The 17,863-nt window shown below is 33.2% G+C and overlaps 1 protein-coding gene across 4 annotated transcripts in view; it reads left to right on the top strand.

Annotated features, from left to right (window-relative positions):
• Positions 1-456: 456 nt before the first annotated feature.
• The window catches only part of LOC124364106 (mRNA cap guanine-N7 methyltransferase-like), a 31,799-nt gene continuing 14,392 nt past the window's right edge, over positions 457-17,863 (top strand). The window contains exons 1-4 of one of the 4 annotated variants that reach the window (XM_046819298.1): positions 457-689; positions 5,650-5,801; positions 11,234-11,366; positions 13,419-13,675. In XM_046819298.1, coding sequence (XP_046675254.1) covers positions 5,712-5,801; positions 11,234-11,366; positions 13,419-13,675 — 480 coding nt within the window. In that variant the 5' untranslated portion in view covers positions 457-689; positions 5,650-5,711. The remainder of the gene's footprint in view (positions 690-5,649; positions 5,802-11,233; positions 11,367-13,418; positions 13,676-17,863) is intronic. The other 3 variants (XM_046819301.1, XM_046819300.1, XM_046819302.1) reach the window with 3 other exon arrangements.

A 17,863-nucleotide genomic window follows, 5' to 3' on the forward strand; every position in this document is an offset into this window, starting at 1 on the left:
TCTACATCCTTATAAGCATAGTAACAATCTAGACATACCAACTTCAAAGAATAGAGCTCATCTGTGTACCATTGTTTAGCACTAGGCCTACAATTACACCTAATCGTACATTACATAATAGGATAGGCACTACTAATAATATCAATAAAATTGTATAGAAAACAATTGGCTATGGAAATACGATCCTTCATGAAGTAGAGGCTCAGCCAATAACATAAGAGACTAAGCAAAAACATAAAACATTTAAAACCGAAGCTAGTCATTTTGTCTCTGTAGAGTAGTTCTAGCTAGTCATAAATTGTATTATCTGTAAACTTTACGCAAGGCTACTAATAAGTACAATACGATTATATATGTAAATGCGATTATATATGTACTATATGTAAATGCGTTCTATCAAGGTGCAACTTGCTTACTCTTAGCATCGTTGATTATAATCTGTACGCTTGAGTTCATTGAACGAACAATCGTTTTATTTCAGATTATTTTGGGGTTATGAATAAAGTTGAGGGAGAGGAGAGGCAATTGATATCAGTAATGCTGTTTAGTCAAGTGTTCGTTGAGATTTGTTGAGGAGACAAGCAAGTGGATGAGTACCGGACAGTGTTTGTGTAAACAGATTACTATTATTTACATTAGCTCTCATCAGTGTAGATGATTTCTGTAACTATTTTTTCAGTCAAGAAAACTTAAGTTACTGTTATTTATTAGTACTAGTTATTTATAACTCGGCCCCATCTTTACCGTTAGCTAGCATATGTTTACGAATTTATTAATAGTATGAAACCTTATAATCTAAGCAAAAATATATTAACTATTATAATAGATTGGTCTAAACATTACTTCTTTTTAACTAACAGTAATGGCTTCTGTAGTTGCATACCTGTTTTCAGCAGTTTGTAATCACTTTTCATAAGTGTGCTCTATCTATACCCTATGTAGTCTAGACTACCACTATAGGGTAGGGTACAATAAGTTGACCCGGTTTTTTATATCAAAGAATGTAGTCTTTGATACCTAATATTCGCATCTCAAATCCTAGACTATAAATCGATATAAAAGTATCTATAGTCTTCAATAACAATCGTATGTTTTAAATTAAAATATGAATTTAAGACCTATTTACAGTGATTAAACAAATTATTATAACAAAAATTAGGAAAACTGAAGACGACCATATTTGCTCCTCTCACAGTTACGGTTGTTTCTTTCCCACAAATTTCACATAATGGGGTTTTCGGTATGAGTCCAACATGTTGAAGCCACAAAAACAATATATTTTATTTATGTCTTATCACCTTTCAAAGCAGTGTCGTGTAGTTTTCTAAAATTGACTGCCATTTTTAATAATTAAAATTACTTATGTAAAATTGAAATATTAGGTACCCTACGTGTATTATTTTAAAGTGTTTATAGCTGTTGACATAGACTATTTAAGTTAATAATTAAAAATAATTAATCAGTATCAATTGATTATATCGTTGGTTATGATGAAGTAATATCGTTTGCCAATTTCGATGTAAAAAACCGGGCCCGCTTATCGTACCCTACCCCCACTATATATTTTAAACTGATGCAATATATAGTTCAATATTAGGTTTTGGAACACTACCTACTGTTAACACTCTGCCCGAACCACCGAACCGTAATTTTAGTTGACCCTGATTTCCTCAACTATTCTGGTAGTCCAGTGATAACAAGATTCAAGTTTACTAAGGCATTGGGAGAGAATTTTATCAAGCCTCATGTTGAAAGAAGACTGCGGATCCCTAATTTGAGACGTGACGTAAAAGACACCATTCCGAAGATTCTGGGGAACATCGAGGCAGCAGTAAGACCACAAGTTCCTGATGACAAAATGGAGAAGAGAAAGACTTGTGCATCCTGTCCATCAGTAAAAAAGAGGAAAACTGCCTACAAGTGCACAAGGTGCTCAAAACCAGTGTGTCTTGAATGCAGTCGGAAGGTGTGTAAGGACTGTGCTATTGAATGTGTCCAGTAGGGAATGCTGCAGACTACAGACTGAGACTACTGACAATTATATTTGTGTCCATATACTGTTTTCTATGTATATTGTTAATAGATGCATGTAATAAATAATGTTATAGTGTGGATTGGAATATTAATTCATAATTTTCCAGACTGGAATTACATAACTCACTTTTAGGTACTTATAAAATCTAAATTATGATCAACCAGTCTCAGAGGCTGGTGGTTCAGATAATGTACATTAACCCTTTCCGCTCGGAGCGGTAATGTTATAGTTCCCACAGAGATCGGATGGGCAACAGTGTTGGCCACCGCCATTTCCTCTAGCGCGCGCATTTATTTTTAGAGTTGCCGTCCTCAGAGATCGGATGGTCAGATGTGCTGTCCGTTGAATAATCCTACTAGCGCTCGGATGGACAGCAGCGTTGACCACAAGTTATAAACTTTTTTTTTTATTTTGACGTATGTTTTTATAATACAGCGCATTAAGATCAATCAGCTGTTTCATTACAAAGCTTGGAAATTGATCATCTGGTCAATATTGCATTTTAGGCTTTCGTTTTAGCGCGCTTTTAACCACATTGTCACTAGTGAGTTAACCTACACGCATTATTAGAAAGGATTTTTTATTATTCTTAGTATTGTGCAATTTTATTAAATATTAGTGTAAATGAAGTATTGTAGATATCAGTGTAAATATAACTGTAAATAAAAGTGTAAATATATCAGTATTAATACATGGTTTTACTGGTATTATTATTAATTACTGGTATTAGAGCTTGTTGGCGATGTAAGGAACACAAATAAAAAAAGGAAGACCATCCCAATTGCAAGACATTTCCCGACTAAATGGGAAACTTCATCTACCATATCCTCTTGAAGGTAGAAAAGTGAAGGATTGCGTCGTGTGTAGCAGCAGAGCACAAGGCGGCACCAGGAAAAGAGTGAAGTTTTATTGCAAAACTTGTGAAAATGAGCCCGGTCTTCACATCGATGTTTGTTTTGAAAAGTACCATTCATCTCAGATATTTCAACAACAAGATGACAACTAGCCTGCAGTTAAATTTGTATTCAGAACAATAATAAACAGTTCAATTTTATTTTTTATCATGTTATAATTATTTATTGTCACATTATTAATACTCATTGTAACTCATGATAGTTTATAGAAATATAACATTTCCATTGTAATACTTTTCGCCTACATTATTATTTACCTTTGGACCTTTAAATCCATTTAACTTTTTAAAGGGCACAGTGTCAATGACGCGCTGAAGATAAATCCGAGCTGGTGGGGACGCAACAATGACATGGCTGCTGTGTGCACGCAGGCACCATAGTGGACAGCACCGCTGCCCATCCGATCTGAGTGGACAGTATGCACTAAAATAATACGAGCCTACGTAAAGTCATATTTGGTCAGCATTGCTGCCCATCCGAGCGGAAAGGGTGAAAAAGATGGTTCTGGGAGAGTGTTAAAATTAATTAACAATAGGCCTAGGCTGCTTTTGCAATATTCCTGCATTTGATGTAAACTGTCATTAGCACCATAAATTTTGGGGTAGAAGCTTAACCCGCCATCAGGCTCCTTGTTTATCTGTAGACTGAAGGGTGGGGGTAACAAAAGATGGCTGTGTCAGTAATATTAGTTGCTATCTAAGCACAAGCTTGACTGTATCAGTCATACTGTTGTGTATCGTCTACGCGCAAGCCTATGATTGTGTTTTTGTGTCGTATTGGTTTGTTTTTATCATACGTTTTAATATTTTATTAGTGTGTTCTGATTAATTATTAGTTCAAGATTGTTTTTTTAGTATGGCTAGGACCTGTTTGAAGGTCTAATTTTAATTTGGAATCAGAATCATTTATTGGCCACATAAATATTTCATACAAAAATACATAGGCAAGTCACAAATTTTATCATACTTATATTCACAGTTATATCTTAAAAGTCTAAGATTGTCCACTGTCCATTCATGAACTCCTGGATAGAGTAAAAGGCATTTTTTAACAAAAATTCCTCAACTTTTATCTTAAAACTAGCATTGTTAAGCAGTCTTATTTCTAGAGGAATTTTATTAAGGCATTTACTAGACTATTTTGGATAGATGATGCAAAAGAGTTGGGTGAAATCCAAAGTGTTTTTACTGTCCGGTGCGGAAACACAGATTTACACCCTATAAATGTGACAACTGCAGAAGATCCATATGTAAAGCACTGCATCAACTTTACACAAATGCAACACATGCATTGCCACTGTAAATGAGTAATCTGTACAGAGTCAGCCATATTGACATGTAACTTGTTACACATATTTGTGATATCTTAACATTATTTGTAATAAAATATATTTTGATATGAATATTTAATAATTAATACTTTTTTCAGTACGTCTACGTATTATGTGAAATGCCATGCAAGCAATTTAACGTTTTAATTACAGAAACAGATACGAGTATTTTATTTTTTACATGTATAAAAAAAAATGTTAAAATCATAAATATTTATAAAACCCATTCAAACCATTAAAATTGAAATAGAAACAATAAAAAATGTTTTAATGGTAAGCAATTTAATAATAATTTATACAGTTAGATGCCAGCTATACACAAGCCTACTGGTGTGAAATCAGGTAGAAAAGCCTAATGACGGGTTAAAAGTACCAGAAGTTAACTATAATAATTCCACCGGGTCTAATCATGAATCAGTCATCGGCATCATCTCCAGGCAGGCTGTAGCAGTAAATTCGGTTACAAGCACATGCGTCCCTCGACGTATACTCATCTGGTAACATGTACAATCTGTATTTAAATGGCGAATTTTGGTCTTACTTTTAATAATTAGTTTCCACGCTTAATCTCATGGTCTTAATGAAATTATCAGGAATATTGTAAAGATGGCATTAGATCATTGTCAGTTGTGTCCCATCTACAATTATGTAACTTAAACCATTTATGAGTAAATATTTTCAAATTTAAAAACAACAAACTCAAACAAACAATAAACCAAAAAATTCCTTTTTTTTATTTATATATGTGCTATACAGAAAGTCCCATTCGATCTGCTATTAAAATATTTTTTTATTGAGTTATTAATAAAATTATATTCATGTTCTTGTAATTATTAATACAGCTATTTCATAAATACAATGAGTTACATTTTGACATTTACTATATTAATATTGACTGATTTCCAAATCACTATCTATAATTTTGTGGATAGAGCAAAGTAAACTAATCTATCAAAACTAACAATTAGATTATGTGCAGACATTTTGCTTGTTGCTTATTTACCTGACAGATAAGAATCCTTTCTCGTTTTCTATGTAAAACACAAAATTATGCATTCCAGACACTGTATTGCTATTATTTCTAACACCACTGAAAATTTGTTTAATAATTGCTCCTAAAATCTTTGCTGATTCAGATTCCTAACAACATTTATGCTTTTAATCACAATTTTGATTTGACCAACTTATTTTTATTCATATTTTGGATATTTTAAAATTAACTAGTTGTTAATTTGGCTGCGGCAAAAATGCGTATTAAATTGTAACTTATTTTCTAAAACTTTTGGTGGGGTCTTTGCTTGTTCTGGACTGTTAGCGTTCTGAGCTCTAAAGAGAGTAAAATATTATTTCAAATAGGAATTATTTTTCAGATTTGAATAAGCATACATCTGATAGCAGCTCTTCTGCTTTTTATTTATAAATTGTGAACAAAATGGAGGCTTTGAAAACAGAAGAAGGCACTGTACAGGAGAAAAATACTACCTCTGAACCACCCAATGGAGATGTCAAGTCATCTGATCAAGTAAGTTTCAGATTAAATAATAATACACAGTGTATTTATAGAGTTTCAATATATTATTCAAGCCTAGAAATGTATGGAATCCAGTCAGTGATTGGGAAAAAATCATTTAACTACTATAAAAATTACATGCGCTTGCTGCATTTGGTAATAAAATTAGTACCTACTTTGGTATTATCCGGAGGCCACTATTTTTGAAACAGATTTTCTTACTGGAGACCTAAAAAATCTGTACTGTTAGAATGAACTGACTTTACTTGCCTAACTGTAAAATTGACAAGATATTATGACTAGTAGTTCTTATTTTCTGTCGCCCAAAAGAAAGTGATCTTGGTAAGAAAGAGGTCACTCTTTCCCCATTTACTATTTGTTATCACCCTCTTTATGTGAGCTTGATTTTGGGTACTATCTTGAGGGATGTTTTTCTCCTTTAGCCAGAGGTGCGAAGCCCGTACTGTTGGCCAGGGGTATTTCCAATCGGTACCTTCCTGACCTCAGATAACGTGCCAGATCGTCCAACCTTTCTGACGCCATATCCTCTCCGCACTTCTGGTGTATAAAAGAAAAACATGTCTCAAGATTGTCTCTAAATTCGAGATCAGATCATGTGAGTGCTCATTAACTTTTTTATATTTATAATACAAATGTATTTTTTTATCTACGGGTCAATCCATTTCAAATCACCCAGGTCATGTAGCTCAACATTTTTAATCTGCCTAATTTTTTTATTATGAGTTACCTATGGGTAGACAATCACAAAAAACTATTTGAAAAATTTTTACAAGCCATAGTTATTTCCTGGTGGCCATTTTTTAAATGGCGGTTTTGCAGATTTAAGTAAAATACGGTTCGCGAAAAGTTTAATTGCCAAGCTATTTTTAAAGATATCAGAATAATCCAAAAACCAGTGTGTTCAGCATAAAATGAACTTCAATTTGACATTATAATAATGTTTCTTTTGTGCAAGAAAGTCAGTCAAACTTGTTCTGCAAAATCTCGGAAGAAAATCATCAATTGTTACTTTTTAAGACCATAAAAGTTTAAGAAGGAAAAGAGACTCACTACTAATATTTTATTTCTTTGTTAAAAACTAATATAACTACATACTGAAAAAGTTTTAGCCCTGAGAATGCTCTCCTTTTTTTTCTAGAGCTTTTCAAAAATGGCCGAAAGCCTAATAATGTCAATTTTCTAGGGTTAATAACTAAAAAGGGACTGAATGAAAATAAATGAAAATTTTACAGAATGTTCTTTATACAAATAGGAATATCTCATAAAAAAGTTATGACTGAGACTTAACTACATTTAGAGATATACAGCATTGAATTTCAGTTAAAAGCGCTACCCTTTTTCTCGCTTGTGCGGGTACCAAGTTAGCAAACAAGGGCTTCTTTAAATCATTATGTTAACAATAAACTTATATTTAATGCTCAAAACATTATATTCCTTATTTAAACCTAATTAGGATTTACAATAACAATGATTTAAAACCAGAAAAATTAGTGACCATCTTGATCATAATACCACGACTGTGTACACATTTCAACATCACCTAATTAGTGAAATAAAGAGGATAAACCCTAATTTTGAAATGGTAATTTACTTTAGCGATGGAGCAAGCAGCCAGTACAAAAATAAGAAAAACTTCATTAATGTCTGCCTACACAAAAATGATTTCAGTTTAAAAGCAGAATGGAATTTCTTTGCCTCATCACACGGGAAGAATTCTTGCGATGGTATTGGGGGAACCACGAAACGAGAAGTTACACGAGCTTCACTCAAAAGACCTTACACTGAACATATCCTGACTCCACAAGATATGTTCAAATATTGTTGAGAAAATATTACTGGAGTTCAGTATATTTTTGTTTCTTCAGCCGAAATCAAGCAAATGGAAACAAAACTTACCGAAGATTTGAATGCTGTTTACCAGTGAAAGGAACAAGAAGCTATCACAGATACATCCCCATAAGTGACAACCAAATAAGATGTTTTGTTACTTCTGCAGGCTCAAACTTTGATGATCATCAAACATCGATACTTTTCACAAATGTATCATCTTTTACGAGTAATGACTATGTTGCTTGTATCTATGATGACATTTCTTTCTCCCTTCTGGACCAAAAACTGCCTTCCAGCTTTCCAAAAATGACACTGCCTGGGTGCCTGCTAAGAAAATAGTGCGAAAGGTGACTCCACTGGAACTAACAACCATGTCTGGTAGGACACATAACATAAATGAAAAACTATGTAATGGAATATCATCTTTATTTAATTCACTGATGAAAATTGCAGCCAACAAGTAATTGAAACCAATGTTTTAAATCTAAATGCACAGAAGAACAATATTATGTAGATACTGTATGCAAGTGTAGTACAAAAATTGTATCGGTAAGTTAAGTTGAAGAATTATGATTCTTACCTATTGTTCTCACTGTGTAAGATTATGAGTTACTATTTTAAAATATTCCTCAGGTACTAACACATATTTTTACATCATGTATTTTATAAAATGTATTTGACAATATTATATTTTAGAACATAAATTAAAATGCATATACATTTTGACAGTATAATAGATCTAAGCAAATTATTTTTCCTAAAGTGCGAAGTGCTATTTTGTGGTTATGAGTATTGTTTATTTATACCATTATTTTTCTGGTTTTAAATAATTTTTATTGTAAATCCTAAGTAGGTTTAAATAAGGAATATAATGTTTTGAGCATTAAATATAAGTTTATTGTTAACATAATGATTTAAACAAGCCCTTGTTTGCTAACTTGGTACCGCACAAGCGAGAAAAAGGGTAGCGCTTTTAACTGAAATTCAATGCTGTATATCTCTAAATGTAGTTAAGTCTCAGTCATAATTTTTTTATGAAATATTCCTATTTGTATAAAGAACATTCTTTAAATTTTCATTTATTTTCATTCAGTCCCTTTTTAGTTATTAACCCTAGAAAATTGACATTATTAGGCTTTCGGCCATTTTTGAAAAGCTCTAGAAAAAAAAGGAGAGCATTCTCAGGGCTAAAACTTTTTCAGTATGTAGTTATATTAGTTTTTAACAAAGAAATAAAATATTAGTAGTGAGTCTCTTTTCCTTCTTAAACTTTTATGGTCTTAAAAAGTAACAATTGATGATTTTCTTCCGAGATTTTGCAGAACAAGTTTGACTGACTTTCTTGCACAAAAGAAACATTATTATAATGTCAAATTGAAGTTCATTTTATGCTGAACACACTGGTTTTTGGATTATTCTGATATCTTTAAAAATAGCTTGGCAATTAAACTTTTCGTGAACCGCGTATTTTACTAAAATCTGCAAAACCGCCATTTAAAAAATGGCCGCCAGGAAAAAACTATGGCTTGTAAAAATTTTTCAAATAGTGTTTTGTGATTGTCTACCCATAGGGAACTCATAATAAAAAAATTAGGCAAATTAAAAATGTTGAGCAACAAATTTTATTTTTATTGGGTGATTTGAAATGGATTGACCTCTTCAGTTATAGCCAGCTGAACATGTTCAAGCCAGCACTATTATGGGGTACAGCGCCCGAAATCTTAACTTTGATTTTTAGCCTATTGCATTCATTCAGCATTATAATTACAAAGTGTAATAACTATTATAAAAAAAGTACTCTTACACCACTGTGATGCCATCGGTACTAACAGTGTGGACAGTGTAACACTGACTGAATATTTACATTGATACTCTTGGTGTAATATTGACATGTGTATATAGTAATGAAGAACAGCTGTTAATTATTTCTGTCAGACAACATTCAGATTCTTTTTCTATTACTAAATTCCTGAAAAGAAGGCATTTTCACACATTTAAACTTAATGTTCAAATAACACCTCTCCCTCATCCTGTTTGGTAAAAAATGATGCTGTTATAGAGTTTGAAATTTGGAGTAAATCTATCTATTCTGCTGTCGTTTTATTCTCACTTAATGCAATAATATCTGGTTTTAAATCGTTAAGTGAAATTTCCAGGAGATCTAAACAAGATGGGAGATGTTGAACATTATCATGCAAAATTGCAAATTCTTTATTTAAGATTCTATTATTAAATTTTTAAAATATATTTACTTTTTTTATTGGAATCGAGGTTCCTAAATGGGTTGTAGGTCTTTTTGGTTATGAGGTTGACATTTTTTGGAATGCAGGAGAGGTAATTAAATTCTGTAAGATTTGTTTGGTGAGTCAGTTAGGGTCGTTAAGGTAAGGCCAAGGCAACTTTCTATAGAAAAGCTTATGTTATGATAAGATTGGGAGGAGATGATGTCTTCTTGTATACTGTTGTGACCTCTTGCAGTTGTGATTTGTGCATAGCTGTGATTGCCATGGATGTGGAGTGACAGTATGAAGACAGTTTATGAAAACTGAGTAAACAGGCTGTGTTGACTAGTGGCAGCAGCTTTCTAGTTTGTGAAGTGATGTTGATTGAAACTGTACAACCCTGTTTCTACTGACAATTGTACTTGTACATGTCATATTATGTATTTAGAAAACTTAGGAGATATCTATATTTACTTGAGTCTCACACTTTTTAACCAATTAGGGTTAGTTTCAAACAAAATTTTAGTTTTGTAACAGTTTATAATATGTAATATGAACACGTGAGTATGCTTGGTAGGATATGTAGACTAGTTTAGTACAAATGAAAATTAAAGAGAAATTGTATGAAATAACGTTGAAAATAACTGTTTCAGATAGACTCAATAAATTGATAAATAATTTCCAAAACTATGGTCATGCTAAGAATAAGATAAAAACATTTTAAAGTTCACTCACACAAAACATGTTCCAGTCATAAAGTCACTCTTCAACAATTAGAATATTTTCTTCTGATCTGGATGTTGAAAGACGGGTGGTTTTTCTACCGTCTTTCACTGATCCGGTATTCATTAATTTTTAATGACAGTTTTATATTGTTTTTGGATCCAAAACAGCACGAGGTCTGTTGATATTGCCACTACTTTTGCCAGACTTTGTAACGGCAAGCAATTTGTGCTCGCTCTTTAAGTGACAATCGTCCTGCAGCCATTTTCTTGAATTTTATTTAATTCTTAATCTGTAAGGAAAAAACAAAATTAGATTTAATGTATTTGGCTGAAACTAGCAAAACTGGTAGTCAAATAAAAATAGAGAGTTTCTTTACAACCACCCAGTATTTAATGGTTTGTATGGTCTTTCAATGCAATTGATGATAAAGATAGGTTTTCTGTTCAATTCAAACTACTCATTATTTTACAGAGGAATTGAGAATCGGGAACTGTTGATTTAACTTATAATCGGAATGATTCTGTATTCAAGAATTATAATTGGCCTATCCTTAAAGAAAATCATGTATTTATATTAAGATCAAGTAGATATTGAACTAAATTAATTAATTTCAAACTCATGCTTGGAGATTGGTTTTGTTTCTAGCTGAACGAAAGTCATAGTGCAGTGGTTGCTGCTCACTATAATTCTCTTGAAGAGAAGGGTCTGACAGAAAGAAGCAAAAGTAGAATTGTTCACCTAAGAAATTTCAATAATTGGATTAAAAGTATGCTGATAAGTAAGTAGTTCTCATTATTTATTAATCGTTTAAAAATATATATTTAAACATTCCGACTTAATTTAAAAGGAATGTTTTGGAGATCAGGTTGTTTTTGCCTAATCTGAAATCCAGCAATGAAAGTTTTGTTGACTCTACAAGACTAGAATCACCTAACTGTTGCCTGCTTAACTTTTACAGCGTAACTTGTCTTAGTAGCCTTTCATGTTTTCCATTGAGGATATAACTTATCCTCAGTGTGTCTGCATGTAGAAACGTTTATCAGACAGCTCTAATAGTTACAAGTTGGTTAAATGGTGATTTATCCTGTCCTTCCAAAGTTTGTTCTTACGGCTTAAAGACATGTTTCATACGATTACAGCATTATCAAATGAATCAAAATTTCACTGAGGTGGGTTGTCAATGTTAAAAATATAGAGATATTATAACAACAGCCGAGTGCGACTTTGTGCATAGGCTCAACTTTTTAACTTTGACGATTAGCCTAAGCGAACTATTAATTTATTTTTGTAGTACTTGTTAATGTTTTTAGGCCTTCACTGTGTTTTTTATTTATTAGAGTGTATGTTTAACGATACCGTAAACATACAAAACCCATCATGTCTGAAAACGTAATGGATTGCTTAATATTACTTACTATGTGCTATAATAAGTACATAATATACGATTTATACTATGTACTCACATGAAATAGTTACATCATATGATGTATATATATATATATATATATATTTATTAAGGTATGAGGATCTTCTACAACAGACTGTAAAACGTCAAGTGACAATGTTTTATTTGCAGCTGATTTTGGTCGTCCAGGTTTAGGGGGCGGTCTTTAACGCTGCATGTTTCCTGGAAACGTTGATTTGTTTTTTGAACCCCTGATTTAGATGCAGAGTTTTGATTGGGATGTGTCATTAAATAAATTCCTTACTTCACCATAATATCTCACCCCAGTCTTGTAACCTCGCATCATCAGGATCATAATAAGCTCTTGTTCACTTAAACACTCCATATCAACTGAAAGTATCACAAAAACACACCTCAACTTTATTAATTCCAACCAGAAACTGAACATGATACTGGAATTCCTCAAACAGATAAGATAAGGGAGGCCTGAATAACTGTAAAACAGAAAAAGTGGTTGTCTATTGAAGTTATTTACCTTCTGAATGTGGACTCGATGTTATTTACTCATGTTTTGACTCAATTAATTTTTAACTGATCTCAATGAGCTGCCATTTTGTACTGGGTTGAGATAGAAAGCTCTTGTTTCCACCGTTCTTCTTTTATCAATACCTTTCAAATGAGGTGTCACTGAATGGGTCTCTACATTTAACAATTTTGAGGCAAAGTTGTAGCAGTGACTGAAAAGTTCACTTCTATTTCCTAGAAAGGTGTCCTGAGTTCCATCCCTACATCTTTACCGATCAAAAATTAAACAGAGTGTATCCATACTTTTATATTCGCACTTTATTGACACAGAAACTCGTCAGGATTACAACTGAAAAGCGCCAAAACTGCCTCAGAGTCGACCACACGATTGTGATTATCCTCTACTTTGTGTAAACGCAGCACCGATCTTGGCGAGATTTTTTTCACACCCAATTTTTCTTGGTAAATTGAACCCACTCAACCTATTTTTCCATAGTGCGTCTGGATTTGTACTCATCTTTTGCGTTTTTATGACCATTTTTAAATTCATTCACCCATTTGTTTACAGTTGTAAACACAGGATCAGATGTGCCATGAATTTTGTTCAACTCAGCTTTGATTTATTATATTATGATTTAAAGTTGTTTACTTCAAACGAACACAGTAATGAAGTATGTGATGGGTAAAGCTGAAGCTTTAACAGCTGAACTGTAAGCAGTGCTACTTAATGTAAAATACATTCCTGTAATCTATTGAATTATGTTATTACATGATTGAAATCAGTAGTTGTTTAAGATTCTGAAGTTAAAAATGCTTATTTTATTAAATTCTTTGTAGTTTCTTTAGCCTTTACCAAATGGTGAAAAGTAAGTAGTTTTCCATTTTTTTGATTGTCCTTAGACGAGTACATGGCCTTGATCAAGGAAGGTAGGAGTGTCGGGAGGCCGATACACGTGCTGGACATGTGTTGTGGCAAGGGTGGGGACCTGCTGAAGTGGCGTAGCGCGGACATCGGTCACTTAATATGTGCCGACATTGCCGGTACCAGCGTAGACCAGTGCAAGAGTCGGTACGAGGACATGCGTCAACGCCAGCGCAGAGAACGTCATTACCACCAGGGCTTCACTGCCGAGTTCATTGTGGCCGACTGCACCAAGGTCAGCCTTCATCGTCGAACCAGTCTTTCATGTTCATGTTTCCAAGTGTAGCAGGAAGTAGAGTAGAATATGCACATAATGGTAAACAAGAGTGCTAAGGGAAAGTTAGAGCCTGAAAAGTGGTATACATGAAATGTGGTTGGGGTCTGGTATAAAAGTAGGTCTGACCACTAAATCATAGCTGGTCAGTTGACTTGCTTGTGACCTATAACAATTTGAATAAGTTGTATATATATTTCTCAAAATTTCTTACAATTTCAAATTTTAGTAACTAAGAAGAAAGAGAACTCTTTATTCATTAACCCTGCAACTGGCTTTAAGCGATTATCGACGCATTAACTACAGTTTCAAAATGGCACTAAGCTATTTTCGACGCATTAACTATGTCGTAATATGATCTCTCACAGCAAGTCTATTTTTACTTAGTTTGAAGTAAAACATACGTAAATCTAAAGATAAAGATTCAAGGTTTCATATTATATCATAAAACGCTCTATAATTAAGTTAAATCTGTCATTATAAAATTCTAAACTTGGATGTTTACATTTCCGATTGCCATTTGTTTGCGTAATTTCCGAACACGCTAAAATTACCGTATGTTTGTAAAAATTCCCTATCGTGAGTTTACGTTCTACACGATCGTAAGTGTCGTCATTGAAAACAGTGTATTCTTGGCTTTCAGAAACATCTTTTCAATAGCCAGTAGGAAAATAAATGTTTATAAAATAAGCGTTTGAAAAGCTCGTGTTTTGTAAAATCCCAAAATGCCTAATGCGTCGAAAATAGCTTCATTAAATTTTGTTATTTTTGTTACTTTATCGTTGTCTGGAAATAGTGAAAATTATATCAAAACAAAGAAGAAGAATTGCTCTAAGCAACAGTATAATAGACAACGAAGACTATGAACTAGTATTTTATTTTTGTTCTGTTGCGCAATCACCGACTCAGCCAGTAGAGAAGAACAACGCATCGCATGGTTGCCGTGTTGATTTCTTTGTTGTTATTACGCCATTGCCGGTATTAGTGTATTGCTTGCTATTTATTTGGATATTTTAAACTTTTCGTTATTTAGTATGTATAAATAAAAGTTTGTTTATTGTTTTTTTTTTTTTAATTAGTGAAGAGAAAAATGTAGATGTTAGGTTAAGTTTTAGCGAATAGGTTGGATTTTTGTGAAACTGAAAATAAGCCTATGTTCACGTAGGTTCAGTGTTTTATTATTTTGTAGACAATTTAAATTTAATTAAAATTACATTTTGATTTAAATTTATGCAAAGGTATTTATTATAAAAGTAAAAAAGTTTTTTTTTTACTTTTTCTGAAGGTATTAGCGTTTTATTTCTATGACTATCGCTTGTTCTATTTTTTTAACAAAAAAATAATAGAGATAAAAATACATTGTTGTACATTTTTGTAAACTTCAATAAACGCACTATCTTTATAAATAATATTTGGATGAAAAGAAAATTGTTAACTAAAAAGGTTAAGCATTTATTTCACAATTTTGACTTTTGTAAAAATAAAAAAAAGTTTGTTGCCATACAAAAATATCTTATACAATGTAAACTTCTATAAATATCATATTTTTCTCTTCTACATATATTTATCTCTTAGAAAAAAATATTTGTTCATCCACTAGATTCCAAAATGTCACAATGGTATACATAATAGTGCTATACAAACTTTTTTCAGATTTTGTAGTTTTTATAGATATATTATCCAAAAGTACCAATAAACTTCTTTTACCTAAATATTTTTTTTTTAATTTGTAATTGAGGTATATAAGCAAACTTTTGTATATTTTAGAATTATTCTAAAAACTTTCATATTACCTGAGCGGGTGCTATACATTTTGAGAAAAATTTATTCTTTACTAATATTTTTACGTTAATCTGTAAAAAAATAAAAATATATTAAATGATTCAACCTTTAATATTTTTTTGGGAAACTGCATTTATTTCTAAAGACATTGATGTTTTTTAAATGTTTGTATCTTAAAAAATAGATGAGCAGTGATTAAAATACAAAACCCTTACAAAATCACCAAAAAGTGCCTGCCATTTTGGGAAAAATGATGGCCAGTTCCAGGGTTAACATTGAGAACAGAATATTTGTCACATCATGGAATAGTAAAAAGTCCAAATCAGTTACATTACAAGAGAAGAAAATATAAAAAAGAGGGCAAAAATTAAAGGTCAAGGATGCTATATAATTCTTCTATGGTGTAGATTGACTTCTTCACCAGCCAGTCATGTAGTTGTCTTTTCATCGTCTTCGGGTTGCAACTTTTAAGGTCCTCGGGGAGTTTGTTGAAAAACTTGGCTCCAGAAAATGATGGCTTTTTGGTGTAGAGTGTAGTTCTGTGGGCTGGAAGATGATATGCCTGAGCTCTTCTAGTTTGATAAGCATGTACCTCTTCATTCTTAACAGATTTTGTTTTGAAGCATAAATAATTACCTCCATTATGTAGATTGAGGTGACTGTAAGGATGTCTAGGTCTTTGAAGCCTTCTCTACAGCTGTCGAGGAGAGAGAGGTCGGCCATAACCTTTATTGCTCGCTTTTGAAGAATTAATACCTTCTAGAGATTACCAACTGAGGAGCCACCCCATAAGGTGATTCTGTATCGCAGGTGAGATTCAAAAAGGGCAAAATAGGCAATCCTTAAGGCGGATGGTGTGCCAGTTGCTTTAATTCTTCTAAGAGCAAAGATGGCACAGCTTAGTTTTGAGCAAAGATTATCTATTTGGCAGTTCCACGACAGACATTGGTCAAAAAACACACCAAGGTGTTTTAGTTCATCCACTCTCTCTAAATTAGGTGGTCCTGATATGTGATCTTTAAGCCCACTGCAAGGAGCTTGGTTTTAGATGGATTAAACACCAGGTTTTAAACAATACTTCTGTGCTAAGCTAACTGAAATGAAGGTGTTGGTCTCCAGTGATTGTACTGATTTATTGCAGGTAACTAGTGCAGTATAGTCATAGTCATAGTCATATTTCTTTATTAACATATTCTTCAAGAACAGTAATAGAGTCACAATGTTAACAAATTACATAATTGATATTAATAAATAATCAATACAAAATGTCAGAGCCTCCAATCTTCCTTGTTTACTTCTGTGAATTCTTCGATGGTGTATATTGGGTGGTCCACCAGGAAGTTGTGAAGACATCTTTTCAAGGCAGCTCCCTTGAGGTTTTTCACAGCTTGTGGCAGGAGGTTCCTCAGCTTCCTACCAATGTAGGATGGTTTTTCCTCGAAAAGTGATGTCCGATGTAGAGGTAGTGTGTAATTTCCTGCATGGCGTGTGTTATGTGTATGAAGGGTTTTTCCTGTTTGTACATGCAGTTGGTCAACGTGCAAAATTACTTCTTGTATGTAGAGTGCAGTAATTGTCATAATTCCCAAGGTTTTAAATGCTTGTCGGCAGCTTTGTTGGTGTTCGAGTTCCGCTAGGGTTCGGATAGCTTTTTTCTGCAGGAGTAGTACTCTGTTCAGGTTTCCTGCAGAGGATCCACCCCAAACAGCAAGTCCATACCTCACATGAGTTTCCACCAAAGCATAGTAAGCTGTTTTTGCTGCCTCCAAGTTGCCGATACATTTTATTCGGCGTACTACATATATACCAGTGCTGATTTTTTTGCAAACCTGGTTTACATGCTCAGTCCACGTAAGTTTGTGGTCAATAGTTACGCCAAGGAATTTGATATGGTCTTTTCTTGATACATCAAGTGGGTTAGGGATATGGTCCTTCCTCTTGCTGAAGTTGATGTGAACTGTCTTCGATGGATTCATGGCTAGATCATTCCTTCTGCAGTAATTGAGGGCTTTACTGAGAGAGCTTGTGGCACTTTCGTACACTTCTTCAGCAGAGTCATTCTTAATCAACAATGTTGTATCGTCTGCATACATCACACAAGTGGTATTGTGATCACGTATATAAGCTGGGAAGTCATTCACAAATAAGACAAAGAGAACTGGGCCCAAAACAGATCCTTGCGGTACTCCGCGGGTAACAGGTAGTGGATTGGATTGATGTGAAGTAGTTACACCATAAATGGTAGTTTGCAGCTCGACTATTTGAGATCGGCCTGTGAGGTAACTTACAAACCATTTGTTAGCTGTGTCTCTGATTCCTAATGATGTTAATTTCTTTGAGATGATGTCGTGGCCCAGGCAATCAAAC

This window comes from Homalodisca vitripennis, chromosome 6 (genome assembly GCF_021130785.1).
Source record: "Homalodisca vitripennis isolate AUS2020 chromosome 6, UT_GWSS_2.1, whole genome shotgun sequence".
Classification (NCBI taxonomy): Eukaryota; Metazoa; Arthropoda; class Insecta; order Hemiptera; family Cicadellidae; genus Homalodisca; species Homalodisca vitripennis.